This window comes from Genypterus blacodes, unplaced genomic scaffold (genome assembly GCF_046128005.1).
Source record: "Genypterus blacodes isolate CSIRO-AG114 ecotype Tasmania unplaced genomic scaffold, CSIRO-AGI_Gbla_v1 ptg000077l_1, whole genome shotgun sequence".
Classification (NCBI taxonomy): Eukaryota; Metazoa; Chordata; class Actinopteri; order Ophidiiformes; family Ophidiidae; genus Genypterus; species Genypterus blacodes.
In genome coordinates, this window is record NW_027466886.1 from 56245 (window position 1) to 77197 (window position 20953).

The 20953-nt window shown below is 44.9% G+C and overlaps 3 protein-coding genes across 4 annotated transcripts; all 3 read right to left on the reverse strand.

The window, feature by feature from the left end:
• Positions 1-125: 125 nt before the first annotated feature.
• On the reverse strand, positions 126-8874 carry prune2 (prune homolog 2 with BCH domain). Its single transcript, XM_076158422.1, has 11 exons — positions 8691-8874; positions 7301-7372; positions 7022-7222; positions 6507-6683; positions 5050-5152; positions 2913-3044; positions 2736-2822; positions 2157-2255; positions 1961-1999; positions 1497-1544; positions 126-1317 (listed from the first exon to the last, which is right to left on the reverse strand). Exons 2-11 carry the CDS (start codon positions 7350-7352, stop codon positions 1287-1289), a joined length of 969 nt encoding a protein of 322 aa, XP_076014537.1. The 5' UTR covers positions 7353-7372; positions 8691-8874; the 3' UTR covers positions 126-1286.
• Positions 8875-9640: 766 nt separating this feature from the next.
• Positions 9641-14171, reverse strand: LOC143007046 (guanine nucleotide-binding protein subunit alpha-14-like). The gene is made up of 7 exons (XM_076158421.1): positions 13781-14171; positions 11805-11989; positions 11530-11684; positions 11322-11450; positions 11043-11172; positions 10781-10934; positions 9641-10377 (listed from the first exon to the last, which is right to left on the reverse strand). Exons 1-7 carry the CDS (start codon positions 13899-13901, stop codon positions 10187-10189), a joined length of 1065 nt encoding a protein of 354 aa, XP_076014536.1. The 5' UTR covers positions 13902-14171; the 3' UTR covers positions 9641-10186.
• Positions 14172-14907: 736 nt separating this feature from the next.
• On the reverse strand, positions 14908-20923 carry LOC143007071 (guanine nucleotide-binding protein G(q) subunit alpha-like). Of its 2 annotated transcripts, none has more exons than XM_076158460.1 (8): positions 20678-20923; positions 20250-20410; positions 19465-19649; positions 17797-17951; positions 17474-17602; positions 16904-17033; positions 16178-16331; positions 14908-16037 (listed from the first exon to the last, which is right to left on the reverse strand). In XM_076158460.1, exons 2-8 carry the CDS (start codon positions 20383-20385, stop codon positions 15847-15849), a joined length of 1080 nt encoding a protein of 359 aa, XP_076014575.1. In that variant the 5' UTR covers positions 20386-20410; positions 20678-20923; the 3' UTR covers positions 14908-15846. The 2 variants fall into 2 exon arrangements, with proteins under 2 accessions (XP_076014575.1, XP_076014576.1); XM_076158461.1 differs by having other exon boundaries at positions 20599-20923.
• Positions 20924-20953: the final 30 nt, after the last annotated feature.

A 20953-nucleotide genomic window follows, 5' to 3' on the forward strand; every position in this document is an offset into this window, starting at 1 on the left:
ACAGAGTCTTGCTTTATTTTCCTTGCTTGGTTTACATTTTACGATTTCAAACATATATAACAGTCATCACAGGCGTCTTCCTTTGCTTGTTTCGACAGCGAGTGAATCATATTATTCATCTTTGCAGTGTTGAAGGAGCATTTTACTCCACTCATCCTTACTTTCCCTGTTCTTTCCTACATTTCCACACATTTGCCTTCCGTATATTTCAATTTGGAGACGCGTTGTTAAGTTAAAGTGCAGCGGCGAGGAGATTAATAACCGCGTGAAAAATGGCTGACTCGTCATCCACCAGCGGAGCAATTAAATCCTCGTTCTAAACCAACACACACACATCGCACATCACACCCCAGTGAATAACGGTTGAAAACAATGTCAGAGATCGATCCATTTCTCTTTTTATTGAACTGCGAGACACTGATCCATAATTCCTCTGCACGCTGTAATAGAAGTCTCCTGGTAAGAGGGTCATCAATTATCTATGAACAGGACATGCACTGATACACTAACACACACACACACATACACACACACACACACACATGCAGGAGAAGATTGTGCTTAACAGAAACCCCCTTTTCATTTTCTCCTGAGGAAACATCTTTTATGATCTGAGAGAAGCAGATAAGAGGAAATTACCCAATTTACACAAACACACACACACACACACACACACACTCTCACATTGTACATGGTTTCATATCGACTCAATAAATAGAAATATATGGACTTTTCAGGAACGTCATATAATTAGATATCAATCGTTTAAAACAACTATGAAGTACTTGATCATCTTAAGCACTTCCTTTATTTGTTTTCAAACCACATCTTTGTAGATTAACGACACTTATCTTTGTGTGAAATACTGAGACTTTGCGTTGATGTTGACTAACCGGTGGAGCGTCCTTATCGCTTCACTGCTACACTCCCACTCACTCAGTGGCTTTGAGCGTTTGTCTGGCGTGTGAGTGTATTTGGTGAGGAGTTCTAGTACACTGAGGCAGCTACACTTACTAAGAATGACATCTACAGTCTGTCGAGTGTAACAGGTACTAAAACTATGTTTTTTCGTATTAAAGTCCACACACTAATTTAAACAAGCCTTTGCCTCTTGTTGATGTCGTTTCCAGCTGGGCAGGGCGAAGAGCAGAACACTGGGAGGGATCCGGCCCGCTTCTGCTCGCCGTGGGATGGTTTGGTGTGAGGGAGGGAGGGAGGGAGGGAGGGAGGGGGGCAGGGGGTCAGCGGGGGGGCAGTGGGTCAGGGAGGCAGGGGGGCCTGGGGGTTTAGGACCTGCTGGCACCGGCTGCGTCTAGTCTGGCAGGGTGGAGAGAAGAGACACGGAACAGAGATGTTAAAAGGGCGAGGGTGTGTGTGTGTGTGTGTGTGTGTGTGTGTGTGTGTGTTTATGCTGGGGTGACAGGCCAGTGTAACTCTCCCACACGTGAACTTAAAGACGAAGAAGAAGTGTCGGGGAAGGAGGAAGATTTACTCACTCTGTGGTGCTCGGTGCTGGCTCGGGTCCCTGCAGGAAACTGTTCACTCTGTAAAAGAAAGGAAGAAGAAGAGGAGGGGAGAGAGAGAGAGAGAGAGAGAGAGAGAGAGAGAGAGAGAGAGAGAGAGGAGGCCGGTTATGAATTTCAAGACCACATGCAACATAACTCAGTGCAGAATTAATCACCGACAAGGCCTGACGCACCAAACAGCATTAATGTACGAGCTGAGTGATCTATCACTCTGCAATAATCACTGATATCACCGTGGTGATAAATGAGATGTAAAGAACACATTATAGCATCTTTAGCAACCCCCCCCCCCCCTCCTAATTGGATCTGCAGCCCGATTCAAGAGGGAGTCCAGGTTCCATGTGAAAGAGGGTTAAACTGAGGAGGAGGGGGGAGGAGGAGGGAGAGAGGGGTGCTGAGAGAGAGAGAGAGACAGAGGGAGAGACGATACTTACTTCGACTTCTCCGCCGCTTCCTTGAGGTCCTCGTCGAGTCTGAGGGTGAGAGTTCAAGAAGGCGAGATGAATATCAAGACGATGAATATCAAGACAATGCGGGTGCGTGTGTGTGTGTGTGTGTGTGTGTGTGTGTGTGTGTGTGTGTGTGTGTGTGTGTGTGTGTGTGTGTGTGTGTAGGAAGGATGTGCCTCACCTAATGATGCACTCAGGGATCTGGATGGAGTCCATGGGGATGAGCTGCTGCAGCTCGTCCAGACTGCTCACGTACTTTAACTTGCTGCTGAACTTGGCGCTGTGAGGAGGCAACACAGGCGAGCACGAGTGTGATGATGGACCCTCACACACACACACACACACACACACACACACCACTTTCTAATTAGACACGCTTTGTAAGAGGCTCATTATTTGCGACGAATGTCATTGTCATTCTAGTTGAATTCATCATTGGACCCTCTAATTTAAAGTTGAACCACCATTATCTCTGACTTTAAAGGGCCAAGCCACAATATTTATATTACTGAAAAATGGATCAAACTATGACCGTAAAGTCACCAAGTTACTGTGCTGTGCATTACAGCGTCTCTGTGTGTGTGTGAGTGTGTGAGAGAGTGCAGTAGGGCATTCCTGCAACCTGCAAAACAGCATTCATGCTCAGGGAACCAGTCAACAAGTGCTTACCAGTCATGCATCTTTAAAAAATAAAGTTCACACACACACACACACAAGCACGCAGCCCGGTCCATATGTATGACACCTGATGTGAGCTTACCTGATGAAGGGCTTGGTGATGGCTAGAACCGTCCTGATGAACCAAGACGGATGAAGAATAATGAAGGATTTCAAGTTCTTCCTGAGCCTGGAGAACAAAAAAACAGAGATCGTCTGTTCACACACACTCACGATATCAGCGGTGAAATCAAACCGTTACATCTGACAAGGGACTGACCTCCTGTCAATCATCTGATAGCATTTTTTCAGCCAGCCCAGACCCGGCATCCTCCTGTGGGGCGTGGCTCCGTTCAGATAGACAATCATGTAGTCCTCTGCCACCATCAGCTCCAGTGTGCTGATCACATAGCTGCACACACACACACACACACACACACACACACATCTCTGTAACAGCTAAACACATGGAACAAATACATGGAGCCTGCCTGAAGGGTACAAGCTAACTCCAGTCTCGTCATCAGAATGTTGGAGGTAATCTTCACATTGCTTTCCCGGGGGCGTTTAGTTTGCCTGATCTGACAATTTATGAGGATAGAACACAGTGGGAGTCGTTAGGAGACGAAAATGTCCCCTAAAGGGATTAGATACTTTCTCCCCTGGGGCTTTTTCTGGCAGCAAGCAACCTTTGTCACACATAAGTCCTCTGCAATTCAATGGGAGAGCCTAATGGTACAGTCTGACCCTTAAACTACACATTTGACCCCTGAACCCTGATCTCTGGTCCCGATTAGTCTATATTTGCTATCTTCCTATGTTAAACATGATACAATACACAACAAAAGTGCAACATAAAGACGGGATCTACACATTCACCATGACGACAGCATCTCTCCTCAGTGTAATGATGTCATTTCTTGCAACTTGGGGGGGCAAAATTCCTATTCTACAGTATGTTTTGAATGTTGCTACTTTCCACATGTTCTAAAGCAACGCTGTGACAAAATGACAAATCCATAGAAGCAAAGAAGAGGACAAGATGATGACATCATCTCAAAATGGTGGAATGCCAAAGCAAAATATGCAAAAATGGTTTTATTCTTATTCAAATGCAGAAATCCAACACAGCAGCGTTTCCTCTCTGATGTCAGCTGAGAGAAAGTGCTCTCCTGGTCAAGCCGTCTGATTTTGAATTTCTCCTTTTTTATCCTCCGGCTGCTTCCTCCATCCCAGCAGCTCAATCAGACTCAGACCTTTCTCCAAAATCCAATACTCTGCTTCAAACCCAAAGCAACTATTCTCTTTTCCCATTTCTCATTTCTCTGCCTACCAACTCGCTCTTCGCTTCGCTCCCCACCCAACACTTTCACCTCCTTTGAAAAGCAAATAGAGGATTTCCACATCTCTCTTTTTTTTCTCCTCGGCCCTCCCCGAGTTTTCCTCTGTAATTCTTACAAAACTCTGGTGACTCTTGGCTTATTTCTGCCTTTTCTACCCTCCTGGTCCAAACACATTCGTTCTGTTTCGGGACTATTGTGATCTTGACATCAAGCTGCATGCTGTTTACCACTGGGCTAGTTCTGCCTCCTCACAAGGAATCAGATCTCAAGCCATCTGGCATCACACACACACACCACAGATACTCAGACACGCCTCCTTTCATTTGTCTCCAAAAACTCTTGGATGTGCCAGCTTACTCAATATCTTCCACAGAACAGCCTGTGGGATCTCAACCAGACTGTCCAAGCATGAAATTCAGCTATGCCAACGGTGCTGAGGAAACATCAACATGGCCGTTTCTCAGCAAGCGAGAACACACACTTTCTTTCTGAGTCTGGAGTTCTTGCTGCTCTGTGGGGTTGTGGGTCATTTAAGGAATCAGGCCGCAGTTTATCAGAGATTCTCTTTATTCCTTGCTTTCAAAAAACAGAGAGGAACACAAATAAACCCCCAGCAAATTCATTATTCAAGCAGAAATATAATATTCACAACCAACACTGATTTTTTGAGCTCAGTAAGGATACTGATGTTTGACATTTACTTTAAGTCAGGTAACAATATTATAACTCAATAATAATATTTCTGTACGACAGTAAAATAATGTAATAAATTAATAAAAAAATATAATAAATAAAATTATAAATAAATTGATGAAGCCAATTTAAATTCATAAACAAGTTCAACCAGAAATACGTAATAATAAATAACTAATAACTTTAATAAATTATTAATTAAGGGGAGAAAAATATTTACAACAATATGGCTTAGAGCCTCCATGACTGACTGACTGAATATGAAACCGAATACCTGCTTATGACTGTGTGTGTGTGTGTGTGTGTGTGTGTGTGTGTGTGTGTGTGTGTGTGTGTGTGTGTGTGTGTGTGTGTGTGTGTGTGTGTGTGTGTGAGACTTACAGGAAGAGGTTCTCCATCACTTCATTGTAGTCTTCTCTGCTACTGTCTGGCAGGAAACAGGCGGCGAACACTATGATGGCGTTGACTCCGTTGCCATAGTAGCCTTGATGACACAAAAAGAAACAAATCAACAAGAATGGCCGGTTTGACCTAGTTCCATTACTGGCTGAGAGTTTAGCTTTAATCAGTGTAGTTTGCAGAGTTTGATTGCTCTCTTGTTATTCCATTCTTTCTGTTGTATTTATCGGCCAATCTGCTCCTCTTTTGTCCGTCTCGCGTCTTTTTGGGATTAATGTAATTTCCTTTTATTCTTCGACGCATTCATAAGCAGATTTGGTGTCACTCAAGACAAGAAAGGCTTTTATCTAAACGACAGAGCTTGGAAGATCACATCCACTGCTCGCTGACAGATGTCTCTTGTTCGCACAAAACCACAGCTCGGAGCAAAGCTAAGTGGGAAAATTGCTTTAAACGCCAGTCGTTCCCAACCAGGAGCCCAGTCACAAGCATTCCTTTCATTTATTCCCACTTGTTTCAGGATAGAAGGCTGGAACCTGAATTCTATTACGGTAACATGGGGATGACCCGTGAAAACCGAGCCGCAGACTAAAGGCTGCAGTGTTTCCTCATTTTGACAAGGGCAGGGACAAAGGCGCCTTCAGAATAAGACAAAGACGACATCATTGTAAGCTCAGACCAAAAACAAAGTGATATAGTGGATCATAAGCTTTTATGATGTGATGCTCCTGCTGTAATTAGACCTGCTCTCCTCTGGAAAAGCTACACCACTGATCCTCACGTTACCTCCACTTCCATTAGTCGGATTAGAACTCCAATGAAACAGAAAGCAGTGTCCTATTACAGAAACCAGTCTAACTCACTAGTTAACTCCCCTCAGTGCCGTTTGGTTTCATCCCTCCCAGCACTAACAGGCTGTGGCCGACTGTTTGCTATCTAATTAATACTGGGATTTACAGGATGAGAGTGTGACCCAGAGCAAACATAACTCATGTCTCTTGGCCACTATTAGTTAGATTCACAATATCCACATTATTACAACCCAAACACTGAAACACTGTCTCCCAATTCAGTCAAAGGCAATTCATCTGTGTGTGTTCTTCTATAAATCTTGTTTCTAAATGTCTCTGTTTGTGTTTTGGCTCTGTCACCTCCAAGTAAATTAATTTTCAGCCAGCAGCCATCTGGACTGTCCACTAGGGGCATAACTGATGGGAAGTGCAAGGTCCCATTTTTTTCTCCAAAGCGATTATGATTCAATCTTTTACTGTCACGGGAAGCTGCTTTGTCCAAGTCACCTTAAATCCCGTCAAAGTCGAAACCAACACAGACTAAACAAGCGTTTTTAAGAATTCAGGGAATGATTTGCAATATAGTGGATTCGCTGTTTGGAAATTAGCCAAATTCCATAATCAATGACGTGGATCTGGAGTGATCACCTCCGTGCGAGACGACCCTCTTGAAGGGCTCGATGCATTTCATGTTGATGCGATGCTCCTGCTCCCCGATGACCACCGTCCTCCACAGCCTGGCATCCTGACGCTCCTCCTCTGCGCTGTAGGCCGGGATCGGTTCATGCGGTTCGCCCATATCGCTCCTGTTGGTCGTTTGGGGCTCTGGCATGAAAATAGACACATACATACACACACACACACACACACAAACACACACACACAAACACACACACACACACAGTGACCTTGTGTTATGCCTCAGATCAGGGCTGATACATTGCCACAATAAACCAAGGTGGGTTTATAGAATTACAATACAGAATTTCAGTGTAAGAGGCACAAAATCAATAAAAGCATCTGGTCCAATGTTTCTCTTGACATCATATAAAGGTTGTTTGACACTATAAGCTGTAAATTACAAGATAAGAGCCCAGAGGTTAAATCCTGTTAGTGTTCCTGTGCAGAGGCGCCCCAGCTGTCCGGTCTGTGACCACACCCACCTTCCCAGTCCGTCTCATGATCTGTGTAGTCCAGATAATCTCCTTCATCCGGAGTGTCCAGGTCGTCCACGTTAATGTCAAGGTCGTCGGGCGTCTCGCCGAGGTCGTCCTCGCTCTGGTCCAGGGACAGGCTGATGCGAGGGGCGGAGAGCTTCTTCCTTTGCGATTGACCTCCCTGGAGAGGCAGAGATGTAGGAGGCGCTGCGGAGGAAAGAGTGTGTGTGTGAGTGTGTGTGTCACATAATGGACGCCAGTGTGGTGGACTGCAGCTAGGCTTACCTGGTCTCCCTTCACCCCCCTCAGAGTTCATCTTCTCTGATGCCGTGTCCATCCCCTCATTACTCAGGGGACCTAGGAAAGAGACAAATAGAGTTATTAACTATGGAATGATACAAGTTTGAGCCAAACATCTGTTATTGTACAGAGGAGAGACAGGAGGCAGAAGTGCTCGTTTGTCAAGTTGGAGTTTTGTCATCTTTAATTAAAACTCACAAACCACTGTCATTGTTATATTGTGTGTTTAATCGACAAATGTTTGATAATGAAATGGAGAAATCTGACCCCTGATGGACTCATCTAGTCACAATCATCTATAATCATTTACTTTACAATGCATCTACATAAACGTGTGTATACCTGCAGTACATCAGACACATGTATATGCTGCTTATATCTGTCATAACACATTATCATCCCCCTCCACACACACACACACACACACACACCTGTGAAATTAGTAGTACAGAGAAGAAGATGAAGAGGATGAAGAAGACAATAGAGCAGTTGTATGGAACACAAAGCAGCACTCAGACATCCGTTGTGAACGACAGACTGAAAGGTAAAGATGACACACAGAGGAAAAGGAGGGAAAGGTTTTGAGGTCAAAGGTCATCTGATCTCTCCTCTTCCTCTACCACTAATCCTCCCGTCCGAACCGGAGGAGGGGGAAGAGGATGATGATGATGATGATGATGAGGGGCGCTAGGCAACATGGGAGAGAGAAGAGAGCGAGCAGCCGGCCGGTGACATCATAGCAAGCTCCTCCTGTTTTTTTTTCACAGATCACATGACGCCAAGCGCGCCTGAGCAGAGATGCAAATACACACAGAGTGACCAATGCTCGCTCAGAGGAATAGAAAACAGAGATCTTTGTTATCTGGGGCTCTAAAATGACCCAGGAACAAGGAAAGATCAGACCGTGTGTGTGTGTGTGTGTGTGTGTGTGTGTGTGTGTGTGTGTGTGTGCAGCTGTAAAGGAAGACATGCTGAATGGGTATTTGTGCTACAGTGGAGACGTCTCACACTGTCACACTGATGATTCACCGGAACACACACAGTACAGTGGTGTGTGTATGTGTGTGTGTGTACAGGCAAGTATGACAAGAGCACACATCAACACACACCAACACACACACACACACACACACAAACACAGGGATGTATTGTAGGATCACAGAATCAGCTGTTATGTATGTGTGTGTGAGTATCCATGGAGGATGCTGATCTGTTTCCAAATCCTGGACCACGGTGCTGAGCTCAGCTGCCCCCCTCCCTCCCTCCCTCCCCCTCTGCTTCCTGTCTGCCGTGTGTGTGTGTGTGTGTGTGTGTGTGTGTGTGAGACAAACACATCTCTCTTTCCTCCCATATCAAACACAAACCATCCACTCACCGCTGCTGGTCTTCGGCGCGTCTCTGTCCCTCCTGCGTCTCACAGCATGGATGTACTTCCTGCTTTTCCCCCTTTTCCCTATTCCCTACTCCCTTCCCTATTCCTCGCTCCCAGCCTTACGACAGAGATGCTCGGCTTGCACACAGCGCACAGCTTCCACCATTTTGTGATCACGTGACCTGGGCTATTACCAAATAAGGGCAATCACCTGCTAGAACCACGGCGGCTTCCCGAGGCTGTGCAGCTGACTGGGAATATTCAAGTGTGTGTGTGTGTGTGTGTGTGTGTGTGTGTGTGTGTGTGTGTGTGTGTGTGTGTGTGTGTGTGTGTGTGTGTGTGTGTGTGTGTGTGTGTGTGTGTGTGTGTGTGTGTGTGGCGTTATTATCCGCAACCAGAGGGGATAAATTGTGCGTGTGTGTGTTTGTGTCGGAGGTGCTGTTAATGCCTGTCGGAAGATTTGTGAGCGTGGTTTTGTTGCCATTCACGGGGGTTTTAGTTGCCAGAGGGTTCAAAACAAAGCAATAACAATCAGAAACCAGAGCTGTGTCACTTTACCACATACTGGCAGAGAAAAATGATTCATACATTTAAAAACAAACAATAATAGTCTTCTCTGTAAAGCAGCTCCTTCGTATTTGGCATGACTTGTCTAAATAGCTCAACCCTAAGGCAGGAAAAACACAAACACAAAGCAGGAAATGAACTCTCACAGGTGTAAGCCTAGAGACCGTGTTGACTTACCGCTGCTGTGCTCCCCGCCGCTAAACAGGAAGATCAGTAGCAGCCTGGCAGACCTGAGAGGAGCATTGTTCAGTACAGTACAAAGGTCTGCAGGCCTACCAGAAGGTTGGACCACGCCTGAGTTCCAACACACAGCACTTCTGGGTTAATCAGTGCCATGTTCCTGCGCTCATATATCACCGCACGGATCAGCACTGAAGCCTCCATCGGCGTGTTCTCCTTTTATTTCTCATGACAAAATAAGCTTCTATGCATGTACGTATGTAAGTGACTGGAATTGCAGATCACTCAAAACAAGGAAGTTGGTTCAAAGTTTATGGAAAAGGGAAGACTGGGACTCATCAGAGGGGTGCATAATAAAAACTTACATTTGCATAAATATAACCAGATGCACTTGGTGATTGCTTTGCTTTGACTTACTCCTCTGGTGGAAGATGAGGCAGAGGAGCAGGGTGGTTTGCATTCCGCCAACACGTTTGTCAAACCAGTTTGATAAGATGCACTTTGTCGAGCAAACAAACAGTGATTGTATGAAAAGAAACAAACCTGTATCACCGCATTGAAACAATGAGTCGTTCTCACCTGTGGGATAATTAAGGATATCTGATATATGATTGCTCATACAGCTTACAGATACATGAACTTGATCCGATGCTGCGATCTGACGGTTTCTTGCCTCAGTAAACAGCACGTTACAAATGAAATGCAGCCAATATTTAGGTTCTTTAAAGTGAAACCATCACTGTTTTCCTCTCTTATTCGAGGTTAGTGGAATGAATGAGTTCCATGAAGAGTGTGTCTTTGACCGATTTGAAGATGGTTCGGATGTTCTCTGTGTCAGTGGCGCAGGTGAAGTGAGGATAGAGGGGTTTGTGGCGGCCCACATGCTGCTGCACGTACATCTTTTTGATGAATTTCTTCGCAGCTTCAGCATCTTTCTGAGGCCCTGCGGGAGAGAACACAATGAGGGTGAATGTGAGTGTTTAGACGACGTCACTGGAAATGAAAAAGGAGAGAAATGGCAGATGTTGTGTTCAAGGGGACACGCGCAGCTTTCCATCTACGTTAGTGTTATTGACATTTTGCGGGTCCATTCTGAAGTGTTTTGCGATGTTTATTGTGCAAAGAAACACAAATCCACACCTGCGCTACCTTGCTACATCGCTGCTGTGCACCATGAGTGTAAAGGAGATTTTCAAAGAAGTCTCATTGTGCCTCACACATGATGATGGGCCAAATGGCAACACTGACACTAATGGGACTGATGGGTTTGTCTAAATAAGTGATCATCAGTGAATGAACAAAAGCACAACATGTCCCCTTCAACACAGAGAGACAGCGTGGTTTACCAGTATAATCTGGGAAGTAGTCTGCTAAATGGGACTGTCTGATCTTCTCCTCTAGCAAATCTGTCTTGTTGAGGAAGAGGATGGTGGAGGACTCTTGGAGGAAAGGGGAGGAGAGGATGGTCTTGAACAAAGCTTGGCTCTCTTTCATACGATTCTGAAAAAAGAGGAACACAAACGGAATATTCTCATCTTGGAGTGCAAATATATATATAGCTGTGTGTGTGTGTGTGTGTGTGTGTGTGTGTGTGTGTTTTGACCTCACGTCTTTCTCATTCTCAATAAGACACTGGTCGTACTCGCTGATGGCCGCCAGGAATACAATAGAGGTGATGCCTTCAAAACAGTGGATCCATTTCCTCCTCTCTGAACGCTGACCGCCCACATCCACCATCCTGCAGCACATTACAACACCATCATTCCTAAATCATCTGATCATCTTTTGCTGTAAGTACCTGTTATTCTTTCTTTGTTATTATTTCCTCATCAGTCTCGAGCTTTTCCAGTATCTGCGCTCACCAAACAGTGAAGAACAAGAACGTACCGGAAGACTACTTTAGAAAGGTTAAAGGGGTACTCTATGATACCCGTGGTGGGGATCCGGACCCTTAAGATGTCCTGCAGGTTGGGGATGTAACTCGGGTTTGTGATTCTCTCCAAGTCGGTCAGATAACTGGAATGGACACAAGCGGAAACATTAGGGTTCTTGCAGGATTCTTCAAACGATGTCACACGATACAAAGAAGTCTTACTATTTGGCTGAGTCAGACAACTGGAACTCCCTCCTGCGGTCATAGCACCTTTGAACGCCATTGTCACGCCACACTCGCTTAATGGCGTCCATCTGCCAAGCTTCCAAAGTGTTCACAAGTTGTGGGACTACTTGGCTCAGCCTCTCTGCCTGACTCTGACACAGAGGAGGAGACATCCAATGTGAAGACGCCAACATATGTGCGTGGATTTGAAATCATTTCAGATAACCTGACACGGAAACACATGACATGATGTTGAAGGTACAGCGTCTCACAATGTTGTTGTCGTCGATATAGTCGATGTGCAGCATCCTCATGGCGTGGATCAGCGCCTGGATGGCGGTGACGATGTTTTGAAACACCAGCTTAGTGAAACCCTTCCTGTCAGCCTCACTGTATCCAGAGCCGTTGATGATCCTCATCTGCTTGATGAAAGTGCTCTTCCCACTCTCACCAGTCCCTGGGCAAACGAGATGAATGAGACGCAGGGATGATAAATGGAACAAGGATCAAAGCAATGCCAGAAATAGGACATCTGTGACGAGCACGAAAAACTCATCTAGACATCAATCAGTCGCAGCTAAAGCGGCTCTCAGCACAACAAAGCGGTCGGCGATCTTAAGAGTGAAGGAACATATGAGAATCAAAGTTTAACAGGTTGTTCCAGAAACGCTTACACAGCGTGACGTGTGTTTGTTTTGGATTTAAGATGTCATTTCCTCAAGAATTTGGTCCAGTGACAAATTTGCTTTCAGATACTTTACACTCTTTCCAGGATATCTGTCGATGCAAGATTAAATGCGTGTGAATTTCCATGTAAATACCGATGTGCCCTTGAGCAACACGTTGACCCACTTTAGGCCCGCTAGCGGAAATGACTCTGGGTAAATATGTCAAGTTAGCACCTAAGAACACCTGACAATGTTAAGCATCACACTGACCTTTACAATAGGACATTGTTGTCTGCACAGGCATCTTTAAGCCTTCATGTCTAATGTTTGTTTCCAACATATCAGCCTCAATCGGCCCTTTTACAGTAAGTGGTCCACAGTACAGAGCGGTGAAAGGCCACAGCTGCATCCATCATGACCCGTCACATTTCTCTATCACACTCCTGGAAAGGCTCCCTCTTTGTATTTTCTCTACTCGGCACCTTTGCTGCATTTATCCGTCATGTTGCTTATGGATGCTGATTTGTTCAAACATTGGAGCTGAAACTATAAATCAATGGTGGCTCGTGTTGTGCGACTCTATCATGGTGTTTAAATTGAAACACACTCAGTTTGGACACTAACGTGCAAAGGTAAGAAAGTATCTGAGTGACTGAACACTATATTTGATTATCCTGACATTTATGGACTATCACACTACATTCATCACCAAACTACAGTTAAGAAATGGAAGAGGCTCTGTTTTGCTCAGCTTAAATGTCATTTCATGTGATGTTTTACAGGTTAAATCTTATTTGCCATTGACTAGAAAACCATCGACTAGTCTGTAATCTACTTATAAACTAGTGTGTGTTAAACTCCTGGTATGCAGTCTGGCTATTGATATGATGATGAATGAATGATTGAGCTCATTTTCTACCATTTAAAGTCTCTGGTATTGGGCCAAACCCTTTATGATTTGCTGAGGTTTGCTTTCGAAGGATTGATCGCTTGTATTGACCGGAGGAGTCGGTGATTGAAGACGCAAAGGCTCATGGGAGTATCACTAATTAAGTAAATGAAGTTGCTGGTTTTAGTGATGATGATGTTCATGCTAATTGATACGGGTGTGTTATGTGATGATCAGTCTTTGGCTCTAGAAGTGAATTGAAATGTGAACACCATAACTGTTAAGTAAATGAATAAATGTTGAATAATGTCATTACTATAACATTATTGTTTTCCTATTTAGTATTCAATGCCTTCAATAATAATGATTGTAATGCTTTGAGCAACGCTATTCCATTATTAAACCACCATTGTAGAGTGTAATCTTGTACAAAATATCAGTTTTAAATACAGTTTTATTGCATTTTGGGCCTTCTTGCTTGTTTTGGGCTAATTTCAATATATATCATTTATATATTTTATTTTATTTTATTTTCACCAAAAAAAGATGATCGCTCAGGATTCTGCATCGAAACGTAATCCGACTCGTATATAAATGTGCGATGCGTTACGTATGACTGAAATGCATCACAGTTACTTAGGGATTTATTCATTTCTAATGGTGTAGACTTGAGTTTGGAGTTTGGACTCACCTAACAGCAGCAGCTTGTACTCGCGTTCAGACTGTCTCTTATCGCGGCGCAGCTGCAGCTCGATGTCTTTGTGTATCCGCTGTTTCTCCATTTGCTCCTCAGTCAAACAGCACTGATCCATCCCTAAAACTTTAACAACAACCCTTTTGAGAAGTTTGCTTTATCGAGGGAAATAGACGGTTGACGGTTCAATAAAATGAAAAATGATTATCGTGGCTGATGTTCCAGGAGGGACACAAAATAACACACTCCTGTTCCGGCACAGGTGGTTTGGTTCAGTCATTCGTCCCCGTGGAAGAGCCGGTTCGGGTGCATTTCACATCTCTCACGTTTAGGGCGGGCAGGTGTGAGTGTGGGTGTGAGTGTGTCATGTGGAGGATCCGAGGTCAGGTAAGGTCCGCACTCCCCGGTGCTGAATCTGAGACTCTTGCCCCCTCTTAGTATGAGGCAGAAGCACCGCAGCAACGCACACACAATGTTTACCTGCTGCTGCTCAGGATTCCATAAACTGCACCAAATTCACAACACATCCTATAATGGAAGATGGGGAGCGCAGGGAAGAATGATTCATTAACACGGTGAAAGAGTTAATCATCATCTTCTATCAAGGTTGTTCAAAAGTAACATACCTAGTTTGAATAATCGGGTGTTCTGTACAGTTTGTCCTCCATAACACATTGAAGAATAGGTGGGATCTGATCTAAAACTTAATTATAATCCAGACACAGTTTGTTGGTGCATTTGCCAGAGAGCACATTTCATTTCTGCCTTTCATTCCTTCGTAAGACGCTCAGATTCTTTCCTGAATGTGGACTGAGAACACTCAGCTGCATGGTTTGTGTCCCTGCAGAGGACGCGTCCATCTGGAACGCTGTTGTGAGACACAAAAATCAGCTTTGGACGGGATCATGAGGGTCAGGAGGTTCACACTTCCTTCACCACTGTATCCATCCGTCATGCTCCGCCGCCGTATTACACTGAGCGTCCTCCTTATTTGTGTCTGTGTATCTCTGTTGTACAACACAGCACGGCGCTGCTGCAGGCCCCAGACAGATGGAAGCATCAAGGCAGAGCTGACAGCGGAGCCAAGACCACTCGGAATGAAAAGACTTAAATAAAGGCTGAACGGAAGTGAATGGCAAAGAGAGGATTTATTCAACCAGTCACATTAAAACCTCTGATGCAGTACAATGACAGAAATCTGGAATTTATCCAAACCAACTACACATATTAGATTCTAATTACTTTCACGAGCAAAATAAGACTTTCTTCTCTGCATAGTCTCATTCATTTAGATTCTAACCATGATAATTTACTACATGCACAAATAAACACTTTTAATACCATTTTTTGCAAGAAAGTTATTTAATTTAAACCAATTAAAAGTATCCCTGAAAGTAATATACATACATATATATTATTATTATTATCATACAACTCTGACAAAAGTGACGCTACAATACTACTATTGTAGGAGGATCTAGGATGAAGGAAACATGGACGGCACAGACAGACAGACAGACAGACAGACAGACAGACAGTGAGGTGGGTGAAGTGAAGTGAGGATCAATACTCAGCTGGGTGAGGTACTCATTAAAAAAAGTGAACAAAAAGTGTGCAAATCAAAAAATCGGTATTTAAAGTCAACGTGCTGCAAGCAGTAATTATGACTCTACATAAAAACGTACCACTGAAACACAACGTTAAGAGTGTGTCCACAACTTTTACATGACATGAAGGAGACGACGCCAACTGACAACTGTGCTGCATTGCAGTTCTCTGCTTGAGAAGAGGGTCAGTATGTTTCTCCCTTTCATTCCCCTCCGTGTGCACTTATTCTGTTTACACTCATCCAAATGCCCAGATCTCCCAAAAACACACACACACACCCCTCACCAATTAACTTCTAGGAAGTGCGTCATTACAGCTGAAGACAGACAGCCGGACAGAACAATGGTGTCTGTAGTTCCTTGGTGTGGCGCTCAGCAGCAGCAGCAGCGCGCGTGAGGCAATCTGAAGCTCACTGACTTAGAAAGTGAACGGCGACCATGTTGCTGCTGCCGTGTTTAAACCAGGTTGTACACTTCGAGGTTCTCCTTCAGGATGTGGTTTTTGACGGCGCAGAAGACGAAGCTGATGTTGTCGGTGTCGGTGGCGCAGGTGAAGTGGTAGTAGATGATTCGTTTCATGTCGGGAATCAGATCCAGAAACATTTTCAAGATGAATTCGCTCCCAGCTTTGACGTCCCGCTGGGGCCCTGAGACAGAAGGACGGGAAAGACGTCACACAGATCAGCCTGTGAATGGAGACTGACGCTCAGATGACAGATTTAACACGTTTGGATTCGTTTCTAATGTCATTTCTACTAAGTTCAGGAAGAAGACAGTCCTCTCTCACCATCATATTCGGGGAAGTAGTCGACCAGATGTGAAAACATGATCTTCTCCTTCAGTATGTCGATCTTGTTCAGGAACAAGATGACTGAGGACTTTTCAAACCACTCGTAGGTTATGATCGTCCGGAACAAGGCTTTGCTCTCCTCCATCCGATTCTTTCAAAGACACAAAGCGCAAACGTCTCAGCAGGAGCAGCCATGTGAAATCAGAGCGTTAAGACAGCTGTGTGTGCGTGTGTGTGTGTGTGTGTGTGTGTGTGTGTGTGTGTGTGTGTGTGTGTGTGTGTTCAAATTCAATTCACTGCAACCTCATCAAGTGAACAACACTGCTGAGGCCCATGTAGAGCAACACAGCAACTAAAGAGCTCCCCCTGCAGACCAACAACACACACTGCCCCGAGCTGGAGTTTGTAATGCTGACTGAAAATTTGAGCTGGGCAGAGGATGAGAGAGTGAGAGAGCGAGAGAGAGAGAGAGAGAGAGAGAGAGAGAGAGATAGGGAGACAGAGGGGGAGAGAGAGAGAGAGAGAGAGAGAGAGAGAGAGAGAGAGAGAGAGAGACAGAGAGAGAGAGAGAGTCACTGTTGGACTCTGCAAAAATCTAGGTCATCCATTACACTGAGTAGGTTTGGACTTAAACAAAAGAAACAATGTCCTTCTGTCTCCGTCCCCCCTGACACTTTACTGCTCCCTAAGCGAGCCCCCTTCCCGTTTACAGGAGCCCCTCACCTCGCTGACAGACTCGGCCAGGACCTGGTCGTACTCGCTGAGGGCCACCAGGAACATGATGGAGGTCACCTTCTCGAAGCAGTGGATCCACTTCCTCCTCTCCGAACGCTGACCGCCCACGTCCACCATCCTGCAGCCACAGGGACCAGAGCACAATGTGAGGAGCTGTGGACAACTATGTGTTCTTTCAGATGGGTTCATAAGGACATGATTCATTATCAGTTGGTTACAAACATTACAAAAAGATGTTTATAAATCCCAGCTGAATGCATTTCTGTTAAACCTTCTTAAACCAGCATCTCTCGCAACGTATACATGGGAAGAATGAGTAAAGGGTGGATACATACTGCACTCATCCTCTCCCTTATTCAACTCAAACTCCATTTAATGAGCACAATATAGTCCAATGTGTGTTTTGTTAAGTCCATTAAATGCTGATTTCAATCTGATTTTGGCGCTTATGATGTGATGTTAGTCGGAAATCCACTTGCCGCTTTAAATGGATTAAAGCTGGTTTAATATATATATATCTGTGTGTGTGCGTGTGTGTATGTGTGTGTGTGTGCTCACCTGAACACCACGTCCTCCAGGTCAAAGGGGTACTCCATAATCCCTGTGGTGGGAACTCGGACCCTCAGGATGTCCTGCTGGGTCGGCATGTAGGCGGCGTCGGCAATTCGATCCAAGTTGTTCAGATAGCTGGAAGAGGAGGAGGAGGAGGAGGAGGAGGAGGAGGAGGGAGATGTAAAAAAAATGTAAATACTGGTCTATTGTTATTGTTACGTCCTTAAAAGGAAGAAACAATGTGTCCTCCCCAGAACTTCCTGAGTGGATTAAACAGTCGAAACTATTTGGCAAAGTCCGAGGAACTGTGTGCCTCTGGTTCCACTCACTATTTGGCGGAGTCGGAGAGTTGGTATTCCCTCTTCCGACAGTAGCATTCCTGAATCCCCGCGTCGGCCCACAGGCTCTTGATGGCGTCCACGTACGGGCTGGTGAACGTCACCACCTTCTCCACAGTGACCTCGCTGAGCATGCTGCCGTGAGCCTGAGTGACAGATGGGAAGACATGAGGCAAAGTGGCAGAAAAGCCCCGATCTCTGTGCGGGTGCGGAACCGGCGCCAGATCATCCCCGAGGAGAGCCGGCCGGGGCCAGGGACATTCCCCTTCTACTGTCAGAATTCCAAACCAATCGGATCATCAGATGACAATTTGCTCTTCGCCTTATTATTATTGTCATATCACTATCCCACAATCAACTATCAATAAGTGTCAATAATCTTATTACCATTACAGATTCCTCTTTTCTAATTTATTCTATTCAAGTTAATACTCCTGCCTTTGCCCTTAACTAAGGCACTGGGCTAGAGAGCGGGAGATGTCGATCAGATTGGTTGAAAATTGACCTTTGAGCTGGTGGATCTTTGCCTTGGATTTCTCTTTCGTTCAGCCTGATGGTAGCGCTGTAATGACCACTTTCACATTCCCTCTGGATTCCTTGTGTCAATCTGCGCCCATGCACATAGGCCACGCCCCCCTGCACATTAATAGCTTTTCCACCATTTTAAGTTCAATTTGACCGTAGAGTGCCTGGTCCAAGTCTCGTAAAAAGTAAAATCTTTGTTTGTTTTTTCAATATTTATTATAGATATTCATTACTGTTTTGCTGCCAAAGGTGAGCGGGCGTGGCCAAAGAATTACTTTACAGGAAACAAATTTTGAACCTGCAACAATAAACTGGCAGAATTTGTGGCGCTGGTGAAGCATTTCTAGTCCAGGCATGTAAACATGGAGCGTGTCTTTCCTCAATGGGCCGACTCGCCTCATAACGCCATGTTCACTGGATTCCATGCATGTATTCATCATCACTATCATTATCATCATCATCATCATCATCGCATCGCGTGGGATCAATCTAAGGCAACGGGACCTTCACACAGAGCGCCATGTTTAGTGTCGTGTACTTCACCTTTACATGAGTGAGTGTGAGTGTGTGTGTTACGTGTGCGTGTGTGCGTGTGTGCGTGTGCGTGTGTGCGTGTGTGTGTGCGTGTGTGTGTGTGTGTGTGTGTGTGTGTGTGTGTGTGTTTTGGTTATTGCTGCCAATCTTTTGTATGTTCAGGCTATGCAATCTGAAGCAATTGTAGTCGGTCACAGATGAACGATAAAGATTGAAATTGATCATCACTCTAAAACGATGAGCTTAGACAAGACAGCCAGACTGACACGGATCCCTATCCTACACTGTATCACACACACACACACACACACAAACAATCTACCATTCTAACCTGTAGGAGCCTTTACTTGTATGTACATGCCTACAGCATTACCATCATGTGTACTTCCCGTAAACTCCGCCCACTTACACGGAACCATGAGAGGACTCACCAGACAGCAGGACTGCTAAACTAAACACAGTTTACCAGAAGTGCTTCACCCTGAATAAACACTGCAGGCTCCTGTCACGGTCATGGACACTAAATCATGAACACGGGGACAAAAACTTTTCCTCTATGTGTCAGCAATGAGAGGACAAAGAAGCGGAACTCTGGACTACCTTGTTGTGTTCATACTTGTAGGGGATCTGTAAGGTGTTCATGGCTTGGATCATGGCCTGCACGGCGGTGAAGATGTTCTGGTAGACCAGCCGGGTGAAGGTTCTCTTTTCCTCCTCAGAGAATCCACGCCCATGGATGATCCTCATCTGCTTAATGAACGTACTCTTCCCACTCTCTCCAGTTCCTGAGCAGAAGCAGACACACAGCATTAGTGGACATGCGTACGACGCACTTCAACAACAACACATTTTTGCTGAGCCACTGTTCATCTGATGGTGAAAACTAAAAATGTTTCACAACACAAATATTGTGAAATTTGCCAATGCCAATTTTGTATTTACTGTTGATGCTGCTCAACACCTCTCAGGGAAAATCTTCATCATCATCATCATCAGCTGTAATATGCTTTAATTGTAAACATAATACTGACAGTAATCCTACACAAAGTCTCCAGAGGCTTTAAGTTGCAGCTTGTTCCCAAACTTCAAAACACACAACAATATCAGAGTACCACAGGTGGCACGCGTGCCACAGTTTGAGAAACATTGATGACATAGCGTACATATAGATTTCCTCTTTCTTGTTTTTGCTTCACTGTACAATAAAAATCGATTCGTTAAACACTATTGATCACACATTTAATTACATTTACTACAAGTTCTTTCGGACGCGAAAGAACTTGGTGACGCATTTTGTCTCACGTATGTGCGGTTAAATTAATCTATTCATTAATCTATTCTAAACTTTCCTAGATGAGTGATTTATTCCCTCTCGGGTGGTTTACCGAGCAGAAGGAGTTTGTATTCCCTCCAGGAGTCCTTCTTGTCCCGGCGGAGTTGCCTCTCAATCTCATGGTTGATCCTCCGAGCCTCTTTGGCCTCTGGGCTGAGGCAGCAAACCCCGACGGAGCTCAGAATCATTACTGCTGGAAACACACTTCAGCGTCTGCGGGTCCACAAGAAGACACACACGCATTTTATGGCATTACAGGAAAGAAGCGCGCCCCGTGGCCAATATATTATGATTATCTCTCTCTCTCTCTCTCTCTCACACAGACACAGAGGCGCGTACACGGTGCAAAGCAGTTGAAACGGGATTTGAGGGAAGTTGGATAAAGTAGGTAAAGCAATTACCCTCAGAGCAGCAGGTACATTAGTCCGTCAGTGGACTAATTAAGTTTGCGCAACAAGTTATAAAGTGACGCGTGTTTACCCTGGTATCTGCTCCGGGCGTGGTGGGCGGAATACGGCAGAGTTTTACTTCCCAGTGCCATAAAACATCCACATTGTAAACAGTTCGAGTTATATTCCAAGGAAATTAAAGCGGATTCATGGCGCCCCGCTGCTGCTGCTGCAGGTTTAGCCTCGGCACCGTTGATCCCGTCCAGTGCATTCAGCCCGGGTTCGGTCCTGATAAAGCCTCTGGAGCATGTGACTGACTGGGCTGAGCTCTGATGGGAAACGCCAGTGTGGGCTTGTTCATCCTCTA

Excerpts from the sequence above, each read along its gene's own strand:
- LOC143007071 (XM_076158460.1), bottom strand. The coding sequence starts at position 20,385 with ATGATTCTGAGCTCCGTCGGGGTTTGCTGCCTCAGCCCAGAGGCCAAA. Across the intron at positions 19,650-20,249 it reads ATACAAACTCCTTCTGCTCG|GAACTGGAGAGAGTGGGAAG; the intron begins GTAAACCACCCG and ends GCTTCTGCTCAG. Across the intron at positions 16,332-16,903 it reads TGGCCGAGTCTGTCAGCGAG|AATCGGATGGAGGAGAGCAA; the intron begins GTGAGGGGCTCC and ends TGTCTTTGAAAG.
- LOC143007046 (XM_076158421.1), bottom strand. The coding sequence starts at position 13,901 with ATGGATCAGTGCTGTTTGACTGAGGAGCAAATGGAGAAACAGCGGATA. Across the intron at positions 11,990-13,780 it reads GTACAAGCTGCTGCTGTTAG|GGACTGGTGAGAGTGGGAAG; the intron begins GTGAGTCCAAAC and ends TCGTTTGCCCAG. Across the intron at positions 10,935-11,042 it reads TTATTGAGAATGAGAAAGAC|AATCGTATGAAAGAGAGCCA; the intron begins GTGAGGTCAAAA and ends CTCTTTTTTCAG.
- prune2 (XM_076158422.1), bottom strand. The coding sequence starts at position 7,352 with ATGGACACGGCATCAGAGAAGATGAACTCTGAGGGGGGTGAAGGGAGA. Across the intron at positions 3,045-5,049 it reads GTGATGGAGAACCTCTTCCT|CTATGTGATCAGCACACTGG; the intron begins GTAAGTCTCACA and ends GTGTGTGTGCAG. Across the intron at positions 1,545-1,960 it reads GAAGCGGCGGAGAAGTCGAA|AGTGAACAGTTTCCTGCAGG; the intron begins GTAAGTATCGTC and ends TTTCTTTTACAG.